This window comes from Diceros bicornis, chromosome 11 (assembly GCF_020826845.1).
Source record: "Diceros bicornis minor isolate mBicDic1 chromosome 11, mDicBic1.mat.cur, whole genome shotgun sequence".
Taxonomy (NCBI): Eukaryota; Metazoa; Chordata; class Mammalia; order Perissodactyla; family Rhinocerotidae; genus Diceros; species Diceros bicornis.
The window spans coordinates 62393307-62417304 of record NC_080750.1 but is presented as its reverse complement, the minus strand read 5'-3'; the positions used below and the strand labels follow the sequence as shown (position 1 = coordinate 62417304).

Genomic DNA, 23998 nt, shown 5'->3' with positions numbered 1-23998 from the left:
CGTTATCCACATTTTCTGTAGATGAGGAAACTGAGGCACAGAGATTTAAGTACCTTGCCTAAAATCACCCATGAAGTTAAGTGGCAGAACAGAGATTCAAATCCAAAAGGTCTGACTCCAGAACCCTTGTGCTTAATCACTGCCGTGCTTTATGACCCCTTTAAAAAATGGTTGAAAACAAAAAGCTGCATGTAGGTGAAGGTGGAATCACCCAGTGCTTTGATCATAACATCGTAAGGTTTATAATGAGGAGAATTTTTCTTTACAGGTTAATGGAAGCGTCACACTATGCTTGCCCCCTCCTTGGGATGTGGCCTTTCTCCATTACACTCGTGGACTCACCGTGGTATCCTTCCTTCATGTACTTGGGATCCAGGTCACCAGAGAGTGACCCAGGGACCTAGAAATGTGCTGTAGTTGTGAAGCAGAATTACTTAGAGGGACAGCCATCCTGGCTCACTCCGTTAGGCAGTTTACTGTTATTCCTCGAGAATATGGAAACTGGGCTCCGAGTGTGGAGCGAGTCAGCAATGTTCTCCCTCCCTCCCTCCCTCAGGGTTCTGGAAAAACACAGAACTCTTCACTGTCACTCTTTCCTAGATATTTTTGTTTTCGTTTTTTGAATTATATAATTATGTAATAAGTGCCAAAGAGTTGTTGAAAGGAACAGTTCATATTCAGCAGTGAAGTGTTTATTTTGGAGTATTTGTTTTTAAGAGTCTAAGCTGCTCCTCCTCCCCCACCTCCCTGGCCTTTCCTCTTATAAATAGAACTGACCTAGCCAACGATCTGTTGAAAGAACGGGATCCTGGGGAGATTCAGGGATTCAAATAACCTTTGGTAGAGTTGCTTTTTTGGTAACAATAGGAGTTACCTTTTGGCTTTATCTTGGAACAGCTGTTCTGGAAAGGACAGAGTTCTGGAAAGATTGGATTGATTTTATGGGTTTTTTTGAGTTTAACAGTTGATGTTCCTCCGAGTAATCCTCAAGTACCATATGCTTTGGATTCCCATCAGTACCCTGCAACCAGCTGGTTTTCCCTCAGGTCCTCAAACTCAAGTGTTTCCCAAGGAAGTTTTTCGCACCTTTTTGTCAACACAGACCAAGTATCTCTCACACCTTTGGTGTTTAACAAAGTCTATTCACTGTGTTTAGTCTTGTGTGTTGGCTGTTAATATTTTGTACCATTTTATTTAAAAAGTTCCATGGTGTTTTAATATTGTATTTTGATAACCTATAAACAATTCTTTGAACTTAAATAAGATATTTGTGCAGTAGCAATGAATTTTAAAAGCATCAATACTACTGTTCTGCATTGGAGCTTGGGCTCTGAAAAAAAATATTGGGTAATATGCTTCAAATTGAGCTAAGTTGAGTTGTTGAAGGAATTAAAAAGTGTAGCCTTATCATGGGGGAGACACTATAACTTCATGCTGTAAATTTTGGGACTGGTGATAGAAAATGACTGGCTGATCTCCTCAATAGAATATAAACTCTACATGAGTTTCTGGTTGTTTCCCAGCTATATATCCCCAGTGCCTAGACAATGCTTATTATGTAGGAAGTGCTCAATAATGTTTGCATGAATGAATCTTCACTGTCATGAGGTTTGTCTGAAATGAGGCATTTCCTAAAATTCTTACACTTATGCCCAGTTTTATGTGGAAGCATCTCATTTGTTATATATTGGCAAGATGAGTGTATAGAGAGACTTTGAATCTTCTTTTGAATCTAGAAACTTTAGCATTTTTAGACCATTCTATTTTAATATTTATAAAATTTGCTGAGCTTAGTATTCAGTATGTTGAAAACTGTCATAACCTAGATGTTAGGCTTATAGATGAATCATTTGGGCATCTTAATTAACGAGTTCTACCGTTGCTTTGCTTTATGATGTATAGGCACCACATTGGTTCCCAGTGTAAATACATATTTCATATTTTCTGTTTTTTATGATCTCCATTTCAGATCTCCCTTGAGTTTAGAAATCTGGCTGAGAAATATCAAACAGTGATTGTTGACATTTGCCGGAAAATGGGGATTGGGATGGCGGAGTTTTTGGATAAGGATGTAACGTCTGAACGAGAATGGGACAAGGTTAGTGTCTCTGTAAAGCAGTGTCGGTGTGTGGTGCCTAAGACAGAGCTGGGGCTACTCACTGTGAAGTTCAGAATAAGGAGAAAGTTGTCCACCAGTTCTAGGTTTCTTGGTTTTACCACCCTTCTGTTTAGCTTGAATGTCTCATCATAAACACTTAATTGGGGCTTATAGTTTAATACTTGAAATAATCCAGGCCCTAGAGAGTTTACCATTAAGTTAGGCCAACGTAGATATAACTTGTCCTAGAGATACAGTCATTATGCTTATAAAAGTGTCTTCGACTTGCTGTGGAATTTTAGGTAAATGGCCAATTACTTCATGTTATATAGAGATACCAGTAGTTTTCAAATCTTAAAAATGTGTTTTTTGTTATTTTCTTCTTTTCCATTACTATGTGTGTGTGTGTATATGTCCCTTAGTATCTGAGTCATTTCCAGTTCCATCTTAACACAAGATTAATTTGAACTCAGTGCCAGCGTGGCCCCATTTACTTAGGAGAAATAGTTATCAGTTAGACTGTTAAGTTATATTATGTGTCTGTTTCCTTAGAAACAAGAACGGTTCATGAGAATCCAGAGGTGTTAACTTTGGATCCTAGGTGTGTTATGCTGAGGAGTAAGCACCTCTCTAATACCTTACTTCTTCCTTTCCCATCATCTCCTTACAGAAATAGGACCACATGAGATGTTCCAAGTTTCTTGACACCCCCCTCCCAATTTGTATGCTGGTTATAAATGAATATATGTGGGGATGAGCTGTGGGAGACCCCACATAGATGAGGTTGTTTTCCTCAGGAGACAAAGGAGCTGGAAAGAGCTATGAGAGCAGATGATGTGGCAAATAAAATTATAATGGCTTTTATTTGGTCAGAGTTTATTCCAAACCTGTAGCCGTGTAGGATATTGGCCAGGGTAGGAGTAGGGGCCTGGGAGAGAGCACTTATTTAGACAGAGTAACCTAACTGACTATGAGAACTAAACTGAACATCACAATGCAAGGTAGCGGGGAGGAGTCTTGCCCGTTTTCCATAAGAATGGCGTTTATGAGACGTATTCATCCCCCCAGTGGACGCAAAGACATTTTAAACATCTAAACTGTACGTATTTTGTATCTTTAATAGTATTTAGGTTAGGATCTCAAAAGAAACACTGCTACATATTCATTGAGTGAGTGTAAGTATAAAGTTTGTCCTCGTAATCCTTCAAGCCTCAAAACTCATTGGCAGCATCTTTGGAGCTCCTGGTTTATGCTCCACAAGTGAGCGTGCGTGTGACTGTTGCTAGAATTATCAGTTTATGAATTTAAAGTTAAAGCTAAAACTCCTCCTGGCCAAGAACCAGCACTAGTTATCCACACAGTAACTTGCCTTCCTGCTGTGCACATCTGTTCAGGAAACTTAATTACGGGTTGTTGAATAGAGGTTACAACCAGATAAAATTGAATACTTTTAAAGACTTTTTTTTTTCTGTGTTTGGACGAAGATTAATACTTCCATTCTAGGAGTATTTCTACCCAAAGAACTATTATCTTAAAGTAAAAATATACTTTTCCTTGGACAGCACTATGAATATACTAATGTTTTTTAATTTCTGCTAATTCTTTTTAAATCTCCTGTCCACAGCTCATTTCTCTCTGTCTGGTTTCAGTATATCTTTACTCTTTCCAGATTTTTCCTCTCCTGGAACATAGTTCAGGTGCTTTCTCTTGGTCATTTCATTGTGCTCCTTGATTGGTCTCTGGCTTTGTATTGCTGTTAACCAGAGACGCTCTTTCCTCTGTGGTCTTTGCAGACTCCAGAGCGTACCTTCTTTAACGACTCTTCCCTTCTGAATTGTGCGGTGGACCTTCATTTTATAAGAGTGTTGCATTAAGTTGTCTTGGAATACTCTTTTCAGGGGAAGTTAGCTTTAACAAACTAACCACTTTTATGGAAAAAAAATCCTTTGACGATCAAGAATTATGTTACGGAGACTCTTTTGAGAGAGAGTTCTAGCAAAGTTGTTGAAGCGTGCCTCGCAAGTCAGACTACCTGGCTTTGAATCCCTGGCCTCTTACTTTCCAGATGAGTGATCTTCGGCAAGTTAATTGACTTCTCTGTTCCTTAGTTTCCACATCTGTAAAATGGTGATAATAATAGTATGTACCTCATAAGATGTTTGTGAGGATTGAATATGCAGAGTGCTTAAAACAGTGTCAAGAACATAGCGGTAGTATTTTGTTCTTCTACATGAGGATTCTGAGACACTGCAAGATCTTGAAATGTCTTCAAGATTAAACTCTACTTAGCATTCTTGTTTCTGTTAGAGTATTCTTTATTCCCTTATTGCTTTCACTCACAGTTTTGTATATCAAAAAGTTTACTGTACTGGTTAAGTTTTTCAGCAACCTTTTATTCTAGAAGCAGTGCATGTGCATTGTAGAAATATAGAAAATACAAGTAAAAAATATATCAACCAGCCAGAGATCACTTTTGTTAAATCTTTTGTACACATTTTTCTTGGTTGTTTTTTACTCCTTATATGTGTATAGTGTATATTTGTGTTTTTCAATCAAAATCAGATCTTGTATATTCTGTTTGGAACCTGTTTTTTTGTAGCTAATAATCTCTAGCATTTCCATTTTAGTAAAAATTTCATTATTAAAGTACTTTAAAAATAATCTTTTACAGTACTGTCACTATGTTGCCGGGCTGGTGGGAATTGGCCTTTCCCGTCTGTTCTCGGCCTCAGAGCTAGAAGACCCCTTAGTTGGTGAAGATGAAGAGCGTGCCAACTCTATGGGCCTGTTTCTGCAGAAAACAAACATCATTCGTGATTATCTGGAAGACCAGCGAGAAGGAAGAGAGTTTTGGCCTCAAGAGGTAACAGATTCAGGGGATTTGGGGAAAAATAATTTTAAACATTAAACCCTTTTGGTTGCAAGCGACAGAAACGCAACTCAAATTACCTTAGATGGCATAAGAGAATGTATAAATTAGGTTAAGATTTAGTTTGTTTCAGGTAAACTGGCTGAATCTAGAGGTTCAGAGCCTGTATAATCAGGCTCTGTCTCCTTTCTTTTCATCTCTTGGACAAGCTTTCTCCAAGTGGTAGATATATCAACCTATGACTCACAACATGCTAGCATAACAAAAGAGTCCTTAGGAAGGCCTGGTTGGTAGGGTTTGGTCCCTGTTCCTTATCTCTTAATCAATTACTGTAGCCAGAGGGCTGAGTACTCTGTCCAGACCTGGATTATATCTGCCCAAGACACGTAGAGTAGATTCTCCTTAACAAAGAAGAATTCTATGGCAAGAATGGGGAAAAGATGCTGGATAGGCAAAAACTACAGATGTTCATTATAAGAGACAAGAGTTCATCTTTAACTTAATTAAAAAATGGACAGGAAAAAGAAAGGCTTTGACATTGATTTTTTTTTTTTTTTTTTGGTGAGGAAGATTAGCCCTGAGCTAACATCTGTTGCCAATCCTCCTCTTTTTGCTGAGGAAGATTGGCCCTGGGCTAACATCTGTGCCCATCTTCGTCTACTTTATATGTGGGACGTCTGCCACAGCATGGCTTGATAAGCGGTGTGTAGGTCTGTGTCTGGGATCTGAACCCGCAAACCCCGGGCTGCCGAAGTGGAATGTGCCAACTTAACCACTATGCTACCAGGCCGGCCCCTGACATTGCTTTTATTTGGAAGCAAAGCTAGAAAGTCTTATAAATATTTCCTTATTTTACCACAGCATTTACCTTTTACTTTCCATTAAATAGTTTCTTGAAACCAAATGCTTTTAAAGTAAAAAAAGGCAAGTGACAAAGGGGGAAAAATATTTGTAACTTATACTGCAGATAAATGGGTAATATTCCTACTATAAAAAGAACTGCTAGAAGTTAAGAAAAAGACCCACTGTCCTGTAGAAAAATGGGCAAAGAGATAACAGATAGTTCACAGAAAAATGCAAATGATCCTTAAACATCTGAAAAAGTGATCGATCTTACTCCTAATAAGAAACATTCACACTAAAACTACCCTGAGCTCAGCATCATAGTTTTTCAAGGTTCCCAGGTGACTCTAATGTGCAACCAGGGCTGAGAAACAGCTCCTGACCACCCCTCCTTTGACACCAAGACTCGGAGAAGAGAAGGGGCTTGACTAAGGACCCCCTGTGCCTCAGTGGCTTTCCTGGAAGGGAAGCCTCAGTCTCCAGGTCCCAGCTTGGCACCTCTCCAGCATGCCACACTGCCTCTCAGTCGAGCACATCGCCCGGTGCAGTTCATGAGCACCAGCTCTGCGGCCCAGTACACGTTTCACTCCCCTCTACGTAAAATAGGATAGTTCGCTTTATAGCTCAGGATGGTGGTGTGAATAAAATGAGATCAACTTCTAGCACAGTGTTTAGTCAGTTGCAACAGCTTAAAAAAAAAAGAACCCTGAGATAGCATTTCTCACATCAGATTGGCAAATTGTCCTGAGTTTAATAAGCCCTGAGCAAGACTGGGGAAACGGCCCTTGTGTGCGCTGTGGGGTATACAGTGGTACAACCCTGAGGGCAGGCACATGGCAAGTGGTGGCTATAGGAGGTTATTGACCACAGCATTGTTTGTAATAAATAACTCAGATGTCCCTCCCTATAGGACTGATGGAATGAACTATGGTATGTCCACCCAGTGGGGCAGGAAAAGAATTGTACACTGTGGAGTTATCTCCAGGTTATATTATTAAATGAAAAAAACCGGGTGCACAACAGAGTGTGTAGTTTAAATGGAAGGAAAAAACAAAAAGTAATAAAATGATTTCGGTAATCTTATTGTGAATAATACTGGTATTGAAATACTGAAACTATTATAGAAACTTTGTAGCATAAAGCAAATAGGTAATTGTATTCATATCATTAGGAATCAAGATTTTCAGTCTAAAATAAAAGATACAAATATAAAACAATGAAGTTAAGCAAAAACTCCCGTAATCTGGAACTGGAAATATCAGTATGAATTTATGATATGGTTTCTCTTAAAAAAAAATGTCTAGGGGCCGGCCCTATGGCTTAGCAGTTGAGTGCACGTGCTCCGCTGCTGGCGGCCCGGGTTCGGATCCCGGGCGCACACCGACGTACCGCTTCTCTGGCCATGCTGAGGCCGCGTCCCACATACAGCAACTAGAAGGATGTGCAACTATGATATACAACTATCTACTGGGGCTTTGGGGAGAGAAAGGGAAAATGAGGAGGATTGGCAATAGATGTTAGCTCAGGGCCGGTCTTCCTCAGCAAAAAGAGGAGGATTGGCATGGCTGTTAGCTCAGGGCTGATCTTCCTCACACACAAAAAAAAAAAGTCTAGCTCTTAAAGGTATAGAAACAGTGACCCAAACCAGTAGTAAAGCATATCCCTGGTGTTAAGATTATGGTCTTTTAATACCATTTCCCACTAAAAGGAACCTGAGCAATAGTAGGGGCCAGAAATATACAAGATGAGCTTGGAACATAGTGTCACACCAGGAAGTAAGGGAGTTATCAAAGATTCGGTAAAAAGATACGGGAGTCAATTTGAAGGGGCTTTTGCTGGCCACATATGGGAGAGTTTGAATATCAAAAAGAATAAAAACTATAATGGGTTGAAACACATCAAATATGTTTAAATCTAAATCAAAAATTAACGAAAAGCAGATATGCACCTCTTGATGCATCAAGAGGCACATAATGTCTGATTTTTGCCCACTTTTGATGTTAGCAGTCATACTTCATGCCTAGTTCTGTTAATTTATTGGGCTTGCAAAATAGTAATTTTTTATCATAGTTTTATTGAGATATAGTTCACATACCATATAGTTCACCGTTTTAAAGTTTTCAGTGGTTTTCAGGGTATCCATGGAGTTGTGCAGCTGTCACCACAATCAGTTTTAGAACCTTTCATTACCCCGGAGGAAATCCCGTGCTCACTAACAGTCACTGTCCATTGTCCCCTGACGCCCGCTCTCCATCCCTCAGCAACCAACACTACTTTCTCTCTCTGTCGTTTTGCCAGTTCTGGACCTATCATATAAATGGAATCATACAATATGTGATCTTAGTGACTGACTTCTTTTACTTAGCATAATGTTTTCAGGGTTCATCCATGTGCTAGCATGTATCAGTACTTCATTCCTTTTTATTGCCAAATAATATTCATTTGTATGGATATGCCACATTTTATTTATCCATTCATCAGTTGAGGAACGTTTGGGTTGTTTCCACATTATTATTATTAATAATGCTATGAACATTTGTATACAAGGTTTTATGCGGACATATGTTTTCATCTCTCTTGGATATATACCTAGGAGAGGAATTGCTGGTTCATACAGCAGCTCTGTATGAACCAGCAACGCCGACCTTTTGAGGAACTGCCAGACTGTTTTCCATAGTGGCTGCCCCGTTTTATAGTCCTACCAGCAGCGTATGGGGGTTCCAGTTTCTTCACATCCTTGCCAACACTTATCTTTTTTTTTTTTAACTGTATGTGTGTATATATACTTGACATCTTTTTTATTGTGGTAAAGTGTACGTAATGTAAAATATAGCATTCTGACTATTTTTAAGTATACAGTTCAATGGTATTAAGTACATTCACAATATTGTGCAACCATTACCATCTATCTCCAGAACTTTTTCATCATCCCAAACAGAAACTCCATACCTATTAAACACTTAACTCCCCATTCCCTTCTCCCTATTATCTATCTTTTTGATTATAGCCTTCCTAGTGGGTATAAAGTGATATCTCATTGTGGTTTTGATTTGCAGCCTCTGGTGGCTAATGATGTGGAGCATCTTTTCATATGATTATTGGCCATTTGTGTGTTTTCTTTGAAGAAATATCTATTCAGATACTTTTCCTGAATACTACTAAAATACTTTCAGATATTTTAATTGGGTTGTTTGTGTTTTTATTATTGAATTATAAGAATTTTTTCTATGCTCTGGATACAGGTCACTTATCAGCTATATGAACTGAGAATATTTTCTCCCATTTATGGGTTATCTTTTTCCTTTCTTGATGATGTCCTTTGAAGCACAAAAGGTTTTAATTTTGATGAAGTCCAATTTATCTATTTTCTTTTTTGTTCTTGTGCTTTTGGTATTATATGTAAGAAACCATTGCCTAATCTATGGTCACGAAGATTTATGCCTACATTTTCTCCTAAGAGTTTTATAGTTTTAGCTCTTACATTTGGTTCTTTGATCCACTTTGAGTTAATTTTTGTATATGGTGTAAGGTAGGAATCCAGCTTCATTTTTTTTGCATGGATGTCCAGTTGTCCGAGTACTATTTGTTGAAAAGACTGTTCTTTACCCATTGAATTATTTTAGCACCCTCATTGAAAATGGTTGACCCTAAATGTGAGGGTTTATTCCAGGACTTTCAATTCTATGCCACAAAATAATAATTTTTTTAGTTCTATTAATTTTGTTTTCATTTATTAGCTAGACTGATTTTATAAGGAGATGCCTCCCCTCATCTACTATTTGGTTACTGGGTGGTACAGTTCATATAGGGAAGACAGTATTTATACTCAATTCTTTTATTTTCCCAGCTTTTAAGGTAGTGAATTGGTTTTCTGTTATCCTCAGAAGGTGACTAATTAGGTATTTTTTGTTATCATTATAAACTTGTGGATTAAAACGTATTTGATTGGGTTCAATCTACTGTAATTATTCTCACTATTAATAAAGCTCCAAGTTTCACTTTTTTGGTCAGCAGAAAGTTCAAGTTGGCACCCGAGTTCTCTTGATGGTACCCTTATAGTCTTTGATAGCTTCCTTACCATTGGGTATGTCAAGATGTCCTAAGCTCATTTTGTCCATTTTTTGCCTGAGATCTGGACTCAGTCTAGTTCTTCAAGAAGCCCAGGTTTCTTTTAATGGGAAACGGTTACTGAAGACCACACTGGGCGCTAGGGATATGCATTGCTCTTAGGGTAGTCATTGTGTGTGTGTTTAGTTTTCAAGTTAAAATACCTTGTAAGTTTATATTGATATTTCCAATTCAAACTCCGGACTATAGGATTGTTACATAATCTCTTTTGTATTAGATCTCTACGTCACTTCTTCCTCATTGAGATTCGTATGCCTCAGGGAAGTAAGAGATGATAGAAATAGTATATCCATAACTACTCACTTGCTTTTTTCCACATTACAGATCCTGCAGTCTCTTTTTTTTTTTTTAATTTTTTTACTTATTTATTTTTTTCCCCCAAAGCCCCAGTAGATAGTTGTATGTCATAGCTGCACATCCTTCTAGTTGCTGTATGTGGGACACGGCCTCAGCATGGCCAGAGAAGCAGTGTGTTGGTGCACGCCCAGGATCCGAACCAGGGCCACCAGCAGCAGAGTGCATGCACCTAACCGCTAAACCACGGGGCCGGCCCAGACTTTATTTATGTTGTGTGTGTGAGGAGGACTAGCCCTGAGCTAACATCCGATGCCAATCCTCCTCTTTTTTGCTGAGGAAGACGGGCCCTGGGCTAACATCTGTGCCCATCTTCCTCCACTTCATATGGGATGCCACCACAGCACGGCTTAAGCGGTGCGTCGGTGCGCGCCTGGGATCTGAACCCGCGAACTCCGGGCCAACGAAGCGGAGCTTGCGCACTTAACCGCTGCGCCACCGGGCCAGCCAGATCCTGCAGTCTCTGAATAGTGATACTAATACTATTATCACCAAGTATGATTATTGAAAACAATTGAAAATATTTTTTTGCATATGCTAGTTTAATTCCTATTTTTTATGGTTGTATTTCTATCTAAATTGTCAGATCAGATAGCCATTACATACTATAATATCTCCCTTTTCCCCCTTATTTAGTCTTAATTTTATGCTCACCACCAGTCTTTATATTGATGTCTCTAGTCGTTTTGGTTTTCTGAAGCTCACGCTCTGGAAAGATCCATGAGGATGACAATTTCCCATATTTATGCATATTGATAATAGTTTGTGTCCTTTATATTTGAAGGTCAGTTTTTCTGGGTATAAAGTTTTTAGCTCACATTTTTGAGTATCTTAAATGTGTTACTCTGTTTTCTTCTGCTTTAAAGACTGGCTTTTGAATATCTAATGAAAACTTAATTTTCTTTTCCTTACAAGTTATGGTTCTTTTTCTTTTCCTTGATGGCCACTGCCTAGATCCATTGTCATTGGAGATGCCAAATGGTGGTATCCTAATTCCATCATCCTTTCTGCATTTATTAGCTGGAATTTTGGATTTTGTGAAAATGGTGGCAGTGGTGGCAGCAACATAGCTTTTGGATTTTCCCAAATTCTCACAAAAAATGATGAAACAACTCAACAAAAAAACTAAAAGAAACATACCCCAAACCCAGCCCATGGATAACATGTACAAAAGTACTAAGTGACAGAGCATCCCCAGGAACTCCACAACACAAGTGGGTGCAGACAAAACACGAGCACCACAAACAACACTTGCCTGCTGCTGGAGCCCATGCAGGAGAACGCGGGGGTTGGCCACAGGGTGTCTAAGAGGCCTGAGAACAGGAGAGGCCCCAAAAGAGCCAACAGGTATTCACTGGACAGAGGCCCGTTTGAGAAGAGCAGGTGAAATGGAGAGGAGTTTCTTCTTCAGTAGTGAGTGAGTCCATGGGGGCCATGGCACAGCCTACAGGAGCTGGAGTGGACTAGTCTCCTTGAACTGGACACTGACCAGCCAAGATTCTCTTCCAGGATTGGGCTCCCCATTGAGTAGTGAAATAAAAATTGAGCAGAATAGGGGACCAGCCTGGTGGTGTAGTGGTTAAGTTCAGTGCACTCTGCTTCAGTGTCCTGGGTTTGCGGGTTTGGATCCCAGGTGTGGACCTACACCACTCATCAAGCCATGCTGTGGCGGCAACCCACATACAAAAAAAAAAAAAAAAAAGAGGAGGATGGACACAGATGTTAGCTCAGGGCCAATCTTCCTGACCAAAAAAAAAAGAAAAAAAAAAATTGAGCAGAAGAGACCTAAGTGACATCAACCAAATGCAATATATGGATTTTGTTTAGATCCTTATTTGAACAAACCAAGTGGAAAAAAAAATTTAGACAATGGGATAATTTGAACACTGGATATTTTGTGTTAAATATTTATCATTAATATTTAGGTGTGATAAGATATGTGTATAAGAAAGATTCCAAGTCTTTTAGAAATTCATAATGAAGTATTTGTGGATAAAATGATATATCAAGGCTTTAATTTAAGATAATCCTGGGACTACGGCAGGGGGACGTATAGCTGGAATAAGATGGGCCAAATGGCAGTAATTGTTGAAGCTGTGGATGGATACATAGGAGTTCATTAACTATTTTCTCCAGGTTCTTCAGGACAATCTAGTGCCATTGGTCTCAGTGGGTTTAGGTGCAAATTCAGAATGGATAACAAATTTGACTGTCCGTAGAATCTCCTAGTCCTTTTAGGCCTGGTCATTTATTTTGGGGAGTGTATAAAGTTACAGCAAGTATTATTCTTCAGGAAGCTTAAGAATTTCCCAAGAATAAAAGTGAGTTATTTGCTAGCTTCAGAGAATCCTCTAGATAATATTAAAAAATCATCAAGCCAATCTCACTATTGGAGTTAAGGATGTTATTTCACTTTCAAGTTACAAGATTCAAGGAGGTAATGTTCTTACAGTGTAGACCCAGCTCGTCTTCCCCAGGTGTGCTTGTTCAGCAGCACTTTCATCAGAATTGGGAATGTAATGTTAATCATTATTATTTTGAGGCCTGGCCATCTTGAGAATGTTTAATGTGTAGCTTGCTGTACTGTTGTAACTGATTTTGTATATATCTGGATATGTTTCAGGAATAGACTAATGCCTTCTGAATAATAGGAGGCCTCTTTAGTCAGAGGGCATCAAAGTATTGCTCAGTACATGCTGTGCTAATTGTCGCAAAGGGACACTTTCCTAAATACTTAGCTTACTCTTAGGTTGTGATTAGATAGACTTTGACTGGTAGTCGTAAATAGCCATTGCATAACAAACGGTGCATGATTTCACTCGTATGTGGAAGATAAACCAGCACACGGACAAATAGAACTGTTTGGTGGTTACCAGGGGCTGGGGGGTTGGGGGCTGGGCACAAGGGGTGGAGGGATGCACTTATATTGTAACTGACAAACAATAATGTACAACAAAAATTTCACAATAAAAGAAAAAAGAAAAAAAATAGCCATTGCATAGAGCTTAAAACGGACATGATTTTGGTGCAAGATGAGTCAGCAGCTAAGGAAGACTTTACTGTGTATAATAGTTCTTATTCACAATGATGCTTTCATATTGCTCATACATTCTTCCCTTATGCACATGTTGACTTGTTTTTTAATCTTATCTGTCTAGGTTTGGAGCAAGTATGTTAAGAAGTTGGGTGATTTTGCTAAGCCAGAGAATATTGACTTGGCTGTGCAATGCCTGAACGAACTTATAACCAACGCCCTACACCACATCCCAGACGTCATCACCTACCTTTCAAGACTTAGAAACCAAAGTGTGTTTAACTTCTGTGCTATTCCACAGGTATGGAATGGGGCTATTGTTGTATATGGGAGGTAGAGCTAAAGGGAATGGTGTGGTGGTGTGATGGGGGTGGTTAGAATGCCTTTACTGTTTTGGTCTGCTGTATTCATGAATATGGTTCCTTAAAAAGACGACTCTAGTTTATTTTCTTTTGCTGGGAGGTAGGCAGTGTTTCACAATACCTCCCCTTTGCCCCACAACCACCACACTCAGCTCAGCCTTGAGGTTAAATCTGCTCCTTTCCAGAAGCTTTCTTCCATCGATTATTCTAAACTAGTTAGATCCTTATCCTCACAATTAAATGTAGGGCTTTGGCCTAGATTTATGGGAGTGCTGAGTGCTTCCTGTAGGTGAAGCTGTTATCATTATAAAGTCTTCATTAAGCACTGCTGTCCTTTTCCTAGAATCTGATCCTATGGACCTACCCCCTCAATATTCTAAGACCTTACACTTTTTAAATGCCTTTACCAATTATTTCCATTTTAAACTCAAATAAATGAAGAAAATCATAGGATTTAACTGATTTGGAAACTTGGTTTGATCTTGTTGTAATGACCAATCTTGAATGTTTGTTGGAACTAAAATCTGTATGCCCAACTTAGGCTTCCATTTATCCTAGAAATAATTTATATTTGAACTGGGAAACTACCCTCCCCTTTTCTATTGTTTTTCCCCCTCATGTTATTTTTTAATGTATAATGATTATGTTCGATGTAGAAAAAATAGAAAGAAAAAACAAAATAGAAAATTCTTTTCAGATATTAATTTGAGATATATTTTCCAGATGTAATAATTCATTGCTCTAGCATGGAAAATGTTGCATTGGCTTGTATTTGTTTTTTCCAAATAAAAAGGAACTCTTGTGGCTCAACTACAGAGTTATTTAAGACTGCAAAGACCCCTGGATTGTGTGTGTTGTTGAGAAAGGAGGAGTAGGAAGTTAAAAGTCTTGACATGCTTTCTTCATGGGGATTTTTTCTTGGTTAGTTACATCTTAGCTCTCTGGTGCTTTCTCATTCTACAGAAGGTATTCTTACCTTTTCATGATGATGATTGCTTACAGCACCATTTTTCATTTTGTTCATGAAATGAAATGAATCAGTGTTTTTTCTGTCTTCTTATTATCTGTAGGTGATGGCCATTGCTACTTTGGCTGCCTGTTATAATAATCAGCAGGTGTTCAAAGGGGTAGTGAAGATTCGAAAAGGACAAGCAGTGACCTTAATGATGGATGCCACCAATATGCCGGCTGTCAAAGCTATAATATACCAGTATATGGAAGAGGTGGGTTTTTATTTAATTACCTGGATAATTTGTAGCTATTTTTATGATTTAAATAATGTCACCATTTAAAGATTTCATATTTGGATGTCAGATGATTCTAACTCACTCTTATGGCGTAAAGAGACAGGAGTTGGTATCCTTTATTAGGAAAAAGTATATGCATAGAGAGCTGACTGTTCAGAGCTGCACAGTACCCTGGTGAGAATAAATACGAGGAGCAAGGCTTTAGGATGGAGCTCCTAAGTAGAATCAGATATTTTGAGCTAGAAGATGATGTTAGAGGCCAACCAAGCTTCTTGTTTTGTGGGTGCAGAGTGTGAAGCTATGACTTATGTTTGCTAATGCAGCATCTGACTAAGTGGATCTCGGATCCCAGTCCACATTGCCTGATACCCAATCTAGTACTTTCCATTACATCATAGGCCTCAACTGAGAAACCACAGTAGGGAATTTCAGCAAAGGAAAACCATCAAGTTGCAATTATTTCTAAATTTTCTAATGCAAATCTCATTTTAAATGCCAAAACTGTCCTGTAAACAAAACATACTTGTTCGAGTCAAATCGCCAACTGTGGAGGGTATAATATCTGACTAGATTCAAAAGAACTTCTTCTTAGAGGCTGGAACTCTCTAATGACTAGGCCCTAGAGCAAGGGTTCTCAGATGGAGGTAATTTTGCTCCCTCTCCCCAGGGGACACTGGGCAATGTCTGGAGACATTTTTGATTGTCACAACTGGGGAGGGGGCTGGCTACTGCCATCTGGTGAGTGGAGGCCCCGAGATCCTTAGGTATGTTCTTACTGAAGATTGAACTACTACAAAAGTATATGAAAACATAGAAAGACGCTCCTCACTCCTGCCTCCCTGGAGATCACCGCTGTCACTAGTTTTCTGCATCCTTCCAGTCCCCTGGTTATACCTTTACAGGGACATGGTTTGTAACAGCAGTTTCATTAGAACAGAGTCTATAACACAATTATTTCCTCTGATTTCTATTGCACATCCCCTTGTATTTCCTCCATGTCTTCTATCTGACAAGTTTTGGACCTCAGCATTTCCACCAGAGGCACCTATAGAAGGTATAGGAGAAGACCAAATTTTTAAAAAACCCTAAAATCCTTTTAGTGACTAGATGAAAGTGTTCAGCCATTGACCAAAATATTGCTACTGACAAGACTCAGGACACTCTGGTTCACCATATAGCCAGCACTTATTTTGGGCTTACTATGTGCCTGGCATACAACCGAATAGGTGGGTGCTATTAATATCAAGGAAACTTGAGGCCCTAACTCCATGGCTGGAGGCATCACTTGGACCCAGGTCTGGCTGGCTTCGGAGCCTGTGCTATTCACCACGATTCTGAGGGGTTGCATTACCCTTTCCAAACTGAATACTGCCATTTTAGGCACTGCGTCTCCATTTTATATATATATAAACATTTTATGTAGTATGTAGTTCAGAAATATTTTGGTTTTGCAATTTTATTCTGATCACTAATTTTAGAAAACCATTTTTTAAAAATGTGGTAGGCAGTTCTATTACTATATTAAAATTTGGATTCTGGAGTTTCTCTTAACTATTGGAATTAAATGCTAGTTGTGATTCACAGTTTGATTTAGGGCAGGGGTGGGCAAACGACAGCTGGCTGACCCCGTTTTTGTAAATAACTTGTTGCTGGAGCACGGCCACGCCCATTTCTTCACGTGTTGTCTGTGGCTGCTTCTGCAGTGCAGCGGCGGGCTCAAGTAGCTGCTGCAGAAGGCGGCCTCCAAAGCTGGGAATATTGTTTGGCCCTTTAAGAAAACGTTTGCTGACCCCTGATTTAGGGCATCAGTAATTTTGTTTAAAGTTACTCTCCTGAAACTCAAGGTCTTTTGGAGGAAATGTTAATATTAATACTTAAGTTGATTTGATTCAGAAAAATCTCGGAAGATTTCAGAGTCTCAAGTAATAGAATGTGATTTTTTTAAATTATTATTTTATTGAGGTCATAATAGTTGATAACATTGTGAAATTTCAGTTGTACGTTGTTATTTGTCAGTCACCATATATATGTGCCCACCCCCCCAACACTCCTCCCCCTCTGGTAATAACCGCTAGTCTGTTCTCTTTGTCCATGTGTGTGTTTATCTTCTAGAATGTGACAATGGTTTTAATGTCAGTATTAAGGACATTTTGTAAATCAAATTTCAAGTTGAAACTGTTTGTATGAAGTCCACAAGTTGTCTGATCCTGTTCCTCCTCACCCACCAAGTCTGTCCTTTGCAGTAAGACAGGAAGACGTTTATTCCGTCATGCCCCTGGACTTACTGGTTGTAGCAATAATACTCCTGCAGGGACTGGGAAGATCTCCTCACGCAACTCTAATGTTTAAAGGAAGAGCTGAAGTGAAGCCCAAATCCTCCTGAGGTGGTGGACGCTGCTCCTCAGGGCCCTCCGTCCTCGGGAGCAGCCTCAGCTTACAGCCTCGATACCTGTCAGCTGGTGGGAACCACAGGCAGCTATTTTGAGACAGAAACAAATGCGCAGGCAAACAGCCAGAAACTTTATTTCCTTCTCCACCAAAGTTAATTCCTTGGCAAGGGCAATCTTTCTCAAGCTGACAAAGCTTCCGGTTTCACCCTCCCTTTGGTTAATCTAGAGCATCGCCATGCTCTTCAAGCCCTATTCTCTTGTCTCCAAGTGTGGGCCTCTGTCCAGCAGCTTCTACGTCACCGAGAGCTTGCTGGAATCTCAGTCCCTGCTCAAACCTACTGAATGAGAATCTGCCTTTACCAAGATCCCCAGGGGTTCCTGTGACCATCGAGTTTGAAAAGCACTGCTCTGTATCACCAGCCTCTCGTTCTCAGGTGACTCTGCCTTTTACCCATGTGAAGAAGTGCGAGGTTATATGTCGGGAACTCACTCCACCCTTGTCTGTGTCCGCCTCTCGTGTGCAGGCCTGACCCCCACCTCCACATGCTCTTTCCCTCCTGTCTGTCTGCTCAAGATCCTCCCGCCTCGAGTATCCAAACCCGTCCTCTTCCCTGGGTCCTTCCTCTCAGCTTACGTCTGTGCTCAGGCCGCTCACTGCGAGAAGGGACCAGTCGTAACTCTGCCTCCACATTCACTCCTCTCCACCTCCGCCGCTCCCTCCTCTCCTTCACAGCTGAGCCCCAAGAGAGAGCAGCTGTACTTGAGGTTATTTATTCATTCCCATTTTTTTCTCAACCCACTTCATTCTAGCTTTCGTTCCTACGAAACTTTTCCTACCGAAGTGATTTCATAACCTCCTGATTTACAAATCTAATGACCAATTTTTAAAATTTTTCTATGATCCCACTGTATCATTTGACACGGGATCTTTCTCTCCTTGAAGCCCTTTCCTCCTGTGGCTTCTGTGACACTTGTCTCCTGTTTAACCTCTTACCTCTCTGTCGACTCCTTTCCTTTCTGGCTCCTTAGCTGCTATTTCCTTGAGCTCTTTTTTTTTTTTCCTCCCCTCTTTTTTTTTTTTTTTTTGTGAGGAAGATCAGCCCTGAGCTAACATCTGCCAATCCTCCTCTTTTTGCTGAGGAAGACTGGCCCTGGGCTAACATCTGTGCCCATCTTCCTCCACTTTATGTGGGACGCCGCCACAGCATGGCCTGACAAGCGGTGCCTCGGTGCACATCCGGGATGTGCCGCCAGCAGTGGAGCACGCGCACTTAACCGCTATGCCAGGGGGCCGGCCCCCTTGAGTTCTGTCTTGATTTTCATTTTTTCTCACTGCACAGAAGCTGTCTGGTTCTCTCATGTATGGCCGTGGCTGCTTCCTGCACCATGTGCTCATCGCTCCTGACTTGATTACTCCAGCTCAGACCTTGGTTGTAGACTGTTGTTGTTGTTGTTGTTCATGACATTGCCATTCGCCTAATCGTGGAATCCAGATGACCTGGGGAATGTCCCCAAGTCCCCCTCTATTCTCCCTAACCCCACGTAGGAATCTCCACGTCCTGCCTCGTCTACCTTTAGGCTTTCTATACTCGTCAGGATTTTGTGTGCGTTACCCTCTGACTGAGCATTTCTAGGACTTTACCTACAAAAATAACCAGAAAATTGCAAGGATGTTTACTATAGCATTTTGTCCTCAATCCTCATTGAGAGGGAATTGATTAAATTGTAGTACATTCATACTATGTGGCTTGTGTTTAAAAAAAGAATGACATAATTTGTAGGTTCTGGCATTAAAAAATGTCTATAAAAATATTCTGAGTGAAAAAAATCATAGAACAATATGTTTATAACCTATTTTAAAAATAAAATTGTATATACATATAATTTAATATGCATAAATCAGAGTCACATGTTTATACATTATATATAATATAGTCATGTATATTGCATATAATATATAATACGTATATATGACATTTTGTGTTTATAGAAAGGTTTATATGGGTATAGCAAAATGTATAAAAGTAACTATGCTAGTATATTATATTAATATATATATGACATTTTATACATTTATATATATAGACATTAAGGGCCTGGGGAGATTAGGTGTGAAAGTAAGTACACCAGGCTGTGGCTGAGGGGAGTAGAGTAAGGGAATTTTTTTTGTTGTTGTTGTGAGGAAGATCAGCCCTGAGCTAACATCCATGCTAATCCTCCTCTTTTTGCTGAGGAAGACTGGCTCTGAACTAACATCTATTGCCAATCTTCCTTCTTTTTCCCCAAAGCCCCACTGGATAGTTGTATGTCATAGCTGCACATCCTTCTAGTTGCTGTATGTGGGACGTGGCCTCAGCATGGCTGGAGAAGCGGTGCGTTGGTGCGTGCCTGGGATCCGAACCCGGGCTGCCAATAGCGGAGCGTGTGCCCTTAACCACTAAGCCACAGGGCCAGCCCCAGAGTAAGGGAATTTTGACTTTTTACTTTATTTCTGTATTGCTTGTTTTTACAAGCATAATTCCATCATCCAAAATTTTTTTAAAGAAATTAAAGAAGAAATTGTAGTTTCATCCCCTTCTCTGTTTTTCTCCCTGTAGCTGTCCTTTGTAGCATAATATTAGATATTAGATATCATTAGCATATTCCTGCAGGCATATTCTTTGAGTTCCTTGTGATGTTAAATTGTAGCTGTGCTTTTTTCGGGGGAGGAGGGAGGGTGGCAAGTATATAAGATATGTTTGTGGAAAAAATACCTATTATATACTGAGATTTTTGGGAAAAAAAATTTTTAATGCCTGCTCTGTCCTCTTCATCCTCTTTGCTTCCTCTCGGCTCAGATCATCGTCACTTCCCACCTTAGTAACCTCTTACCTGGTTTGTCAGTTTGGGTCATTAAACGTTTCTGGAGCCCTGCTGTGTGCCAGCCGCAGGGCCAGGCTGGAGAGAGAAAGCTGAGTAAGACGTGCCTTTGCGACTTGTAGTCTAGTCAGGGAGACAAATACAAATAGATGATTTCAGTGTAAGTTATAAGGAAGGACTATGTACAGGAAAGCAGCTCTTGGGCCACCTGGGGGTGTGAGGCAGGTTTTCTAGAAGATACGATACCTAAGTTGAGACTTGGGTGATAGGTAAGAGTTAGGCAGGTGTAGGACGGTGGGAGGAGCATTCCAGCAGAGGGAGTGGTGTGAGCGAAGAAGGGAACAGAAGCGTGCAGAGGGAGGTGCGCAGCAGGTGAGGCTGGAGGGTGGAGTGAGCCCAGGTCATGGGCGGCCTCGCACTCCACTTTAAGGAGCTCAGTCCTTATTTGGCAGGTGATAGGGAGCCCACTGAGGTTGTCAGGCAGTGGTTTTCCATCTCTGGGGACAGTGTGGAGAACAGATGAGTGGATTTAGGGGTTCAAGCACAGAGGCAGGAGCCCAATTTGGAGGCTGGTGCAGCTCAGATGAGAGGCACTGAGGGCCTTAACAGGGCAGTAACAATAGGCACGTAGAGGGAGATGGGGAGGTTTGCAGAGCGGGTAGGAGGTGTGGAGGGACAGGGAGGACTCGAGGGTGCCTCTTAGGTGCCGTGCTTCTGCTCTTGCCTGCCTTCGTCTGGCCTGTTGCCCACACCACAGATTCCATCTTGAGTCCCTGAGCTGCGTCTGCCCAGTCTCTCCAATACCATTTCCCCTTCTCCGCGTTACTCGGCTTCAGCCTGATCAAACTGCTGACGTTCCCGAGCGCCTGCTGTGCTCCTGGCTCTGTGAGGTGTGGGGATGCGATGCTCAGTGCAGACCTGGGGACCTGCCCAGGTGCCGCACATGCCCAGGCCTCCCCGCTTGCTTCACAGGACGGGCTTCGGGATTACACAGGCACGGAGTGACATCCTGCCTTCTTAGTGGAGTGACTTGGCGTCATTACTTTCATGTTCTCTGAGCCTCAGTTTCCTCATTGGTAAAATGGGCATAAAATATCTACCTGTTGAGGATTGCTGTAAGAAGTCAACACAGAAGTGTTTATAAATTTCCTAGGACTCAGTGAGTGGCACTTAACTTTTTTTCCCTCTTTCTTTAACAGATTTATCATAGAATCCCCAACTCAGACCCATCTTCTGGTAAAACAAGGCAGATCATCTCCAGGATCAGGACACAGAATCTTCCCAATTGTCAGCTGATCTCCCGAAGCCACTACTCCCCCATCTACCTGTCGTTTGTCATGCTCTTGGCTGCCCTGAGTTGGCAGTACCTGAGCACCCTGTCCCAGGTCACAGAAGACTATGTTCAGACCGGAGAACGCTGATCTGGAATCGGTCTGGAAGCTGAGGTTCACCATGACGTGGATTGATTTTCTTCATGGATGGATATTGGCTTCCCCTCCTCTGTTCCCTCCTGCTTTAATCTCTAAAAGAACTCTGTGGGCTTGGACCATTAGAAACTGTGACATGCAGTTGAGAAGAAGATAAGAATAGAAGGGAAGGATGCCTCATCCTCAGCTGCCTGGGGATGCTCGTGGGTGCTGCTCACCTCTGCACATGGGGGCTGATGGCAGAGCACCCACTGCCGTGGGTTCGGGGAAGTGGTTGCATATGGGCCTGCTGGGAGGTCTTATTTAGTGTGAATCTTGGCAAGGATTATAATTAAATGTATTTAATTTGAAGCAACCTTTCAATATCTATTCTAGTAGAAAATGAAGTGAATTTTCTTTCTGTTCCATTCCTGCTTTTCCTCGTTTTTTCTTCAGTTGATTTGGATGGAGTAGGTATGAATGTTTATAGTTCTGGGTAATATTCCTGTGTTCCTAAGAAAGGCAGACTGTCTTCTGCACATGAAGGCTAGGAATTAACTTCTGGGTGTTCTGGTACTATTTCCTCGTTTAAAGGGAGTTCGGCTTTCAGAAAGAAACAGCAGGATTGCCTTTGGCCCCACTATGGAAGATTGGTCTCCAGTTAAGCCTGACATTTTTGAGAAAATTTTTATAATCAACAATTGAATTACTCTGCATTCAACAAGGGCAGTTCACTTGAAAGTCTGGATGACCATGGCATGTATGAAACTCGGGAATGGAGTCAGTGATTGAGGGACCCATGGCCGGCCGTCTGCTGCCACCACGAAGCCAGCCAGAGCAGTACTGAGAAGGGACACAGCCGCCCAGCCCCTGCACGACTGCCTGCTGGAAAATGAGCAAGTGGCAGCATTGCCTCACCGCTCCACCTCGTAGCCTGCGTTCACTGCCAGCCTCCTCTACTTACGGCTCATTCTCTTAGCTGCATTCAGAAATTTTATTGCATTCAGGGGTTTCTGTTTCAGTTTTTTTTTTTTAATTACTAGTTTATACACTGAAGTCTCAAGTAAGGCAAAAGATGTTTTCTGGTGATTGGCTTGAGAGCCGGATGACACTTGGCCTTATCCTCCTAGCAGAGTGGGTCGCCTCCCTCTTGACCCCAGCACAGCCAAGGCTTGTAGTGTCCTGTCGCTCACAGTGACTCACTGAGATTATCAGCTTGGACGGGAGAACATGGGCCCCTACTAGGGGTGTGTTTGAAAAAGCCCCTCAGGGTGAGAAGCAATGTTGCAGTGCATTGAAGTACTTTCTAGAAGCCACTAATGCTCTCAGACTATATACTATACAGTATATAGTCTACTCTTTGGCTGCAGTCCTTTGTGTACAGTGACTTAATCATTGGGTTTGAGGTTTTTTTCCAGCAATAATGTTGGATTTACATTGTTAGATACACACCCTTACTGATTTTCCTCCTGTGACCACTGCCGCTGTCTGACACAACTGGCTTAGTTTTGATCAATGGAGGCTTCAGTTAACAGGTTCATTTGAGGCTCAGTCCTGGACAAACTAGTCACCACACTGAAGACATAGGAACTTGCCACATAGAGTACAGCTATAAGCCAGACTTAACAGTAGTTTCCCAAGTAATTTAACCATCAAAACTTGATTTGAGATTCCAAGGTAGGTTGTTAAAAATCTATATGTTGAAATCTAAGATTAGTTCTGCTAAAGTTGACACAAGACAACCTGGTGGAAGGGCCTTGGTCTGAGCTGGACGTACTGGAAGCTTCTCTCCTGGCTCAGTCATGACCTGTGGGACTTGCTAAGCTTCGGTGTGGTTTAGGTGATTTCTTAGGTCCCTCCCAGCTATAAAGCTATGCAATTTTTAGTATCACCGGCTTGTGCAAAGGTCTTAGCTCTTATGCCCACTCTTAAGCTCTTTGGAAGATGATTATTTCTCAGCTAAAATTGCCAGATGAAATACAGGGTGCCCAGTTAAACTTAAATTTCAGATGAGCAATTTCTTTTTAGTATAATTATGTCCCAAATATTGCATGGGACATTTATAATAAAAAAGTTTATCTGAAATTCAAGTCTAATTGGGCATCCTGTATTTTCATTTGCTAAATTTGGCAACCCCACCCTCTACTACACTTGTAATGTAATTAATCGGATATATAGCATTCCCAGCTTACAGTCTACTTGATTCCTGCTTACAGTGGGATACTGTAAGTTTTCCTCAGAGGAGTATCTGACCCCTCTGAATCTAGGGCTTTAAATTAAACTCAGTTGTTAAGAGATAGGAGAAAGACCTGAGCTCTATGTTTTGGGAGCTTCTGGACACGCACACCCTTCTCCCTTTGGGCAGGTGCTTGCAGCAACTACCTGGAAGCCCCATTCTTCCGTCTACT

At 41.0% G+C, this 23998-nt stretch overlaps 1 protein-coding gene across 2 annotated transcripts in view; it reads left to right on the top strand.

Annotated features, from left to right (window-relative positions):
* Positions 1-22018, top strand: part of FDFT1 (farnesyl-diphosphate farnesyltransferase 1) — a 35180-nt gene extending 13162 nt beyond the window's left edge. For both annotated transcript variants that reach the window (XM_058550379.1, XM_058550378.1), the window contains 5 exons: positions 1970-2098; positions 4770-4961; positions 13451-13627; positions 14759-14911; positions 21384-22018. In XM_058550379.1, the coding sequence (XP_058406362.1) occupies positions 1970-2098; positions 4770-4961; positions 13451-13627; positions 14759-14911; positions 21384-21605 (873 nt within the window). In that variant the 3' untranslated portion in view covers positions 21606-22018. The remainder of the gene's footprint in view (positions 1-1969; positions 2099-4769; positions 4962-13450; positions 13628-14758; positions 14912-21383) is intronic.
* Positions 22019-23998: the final 1980 nt, after the last annotated feature.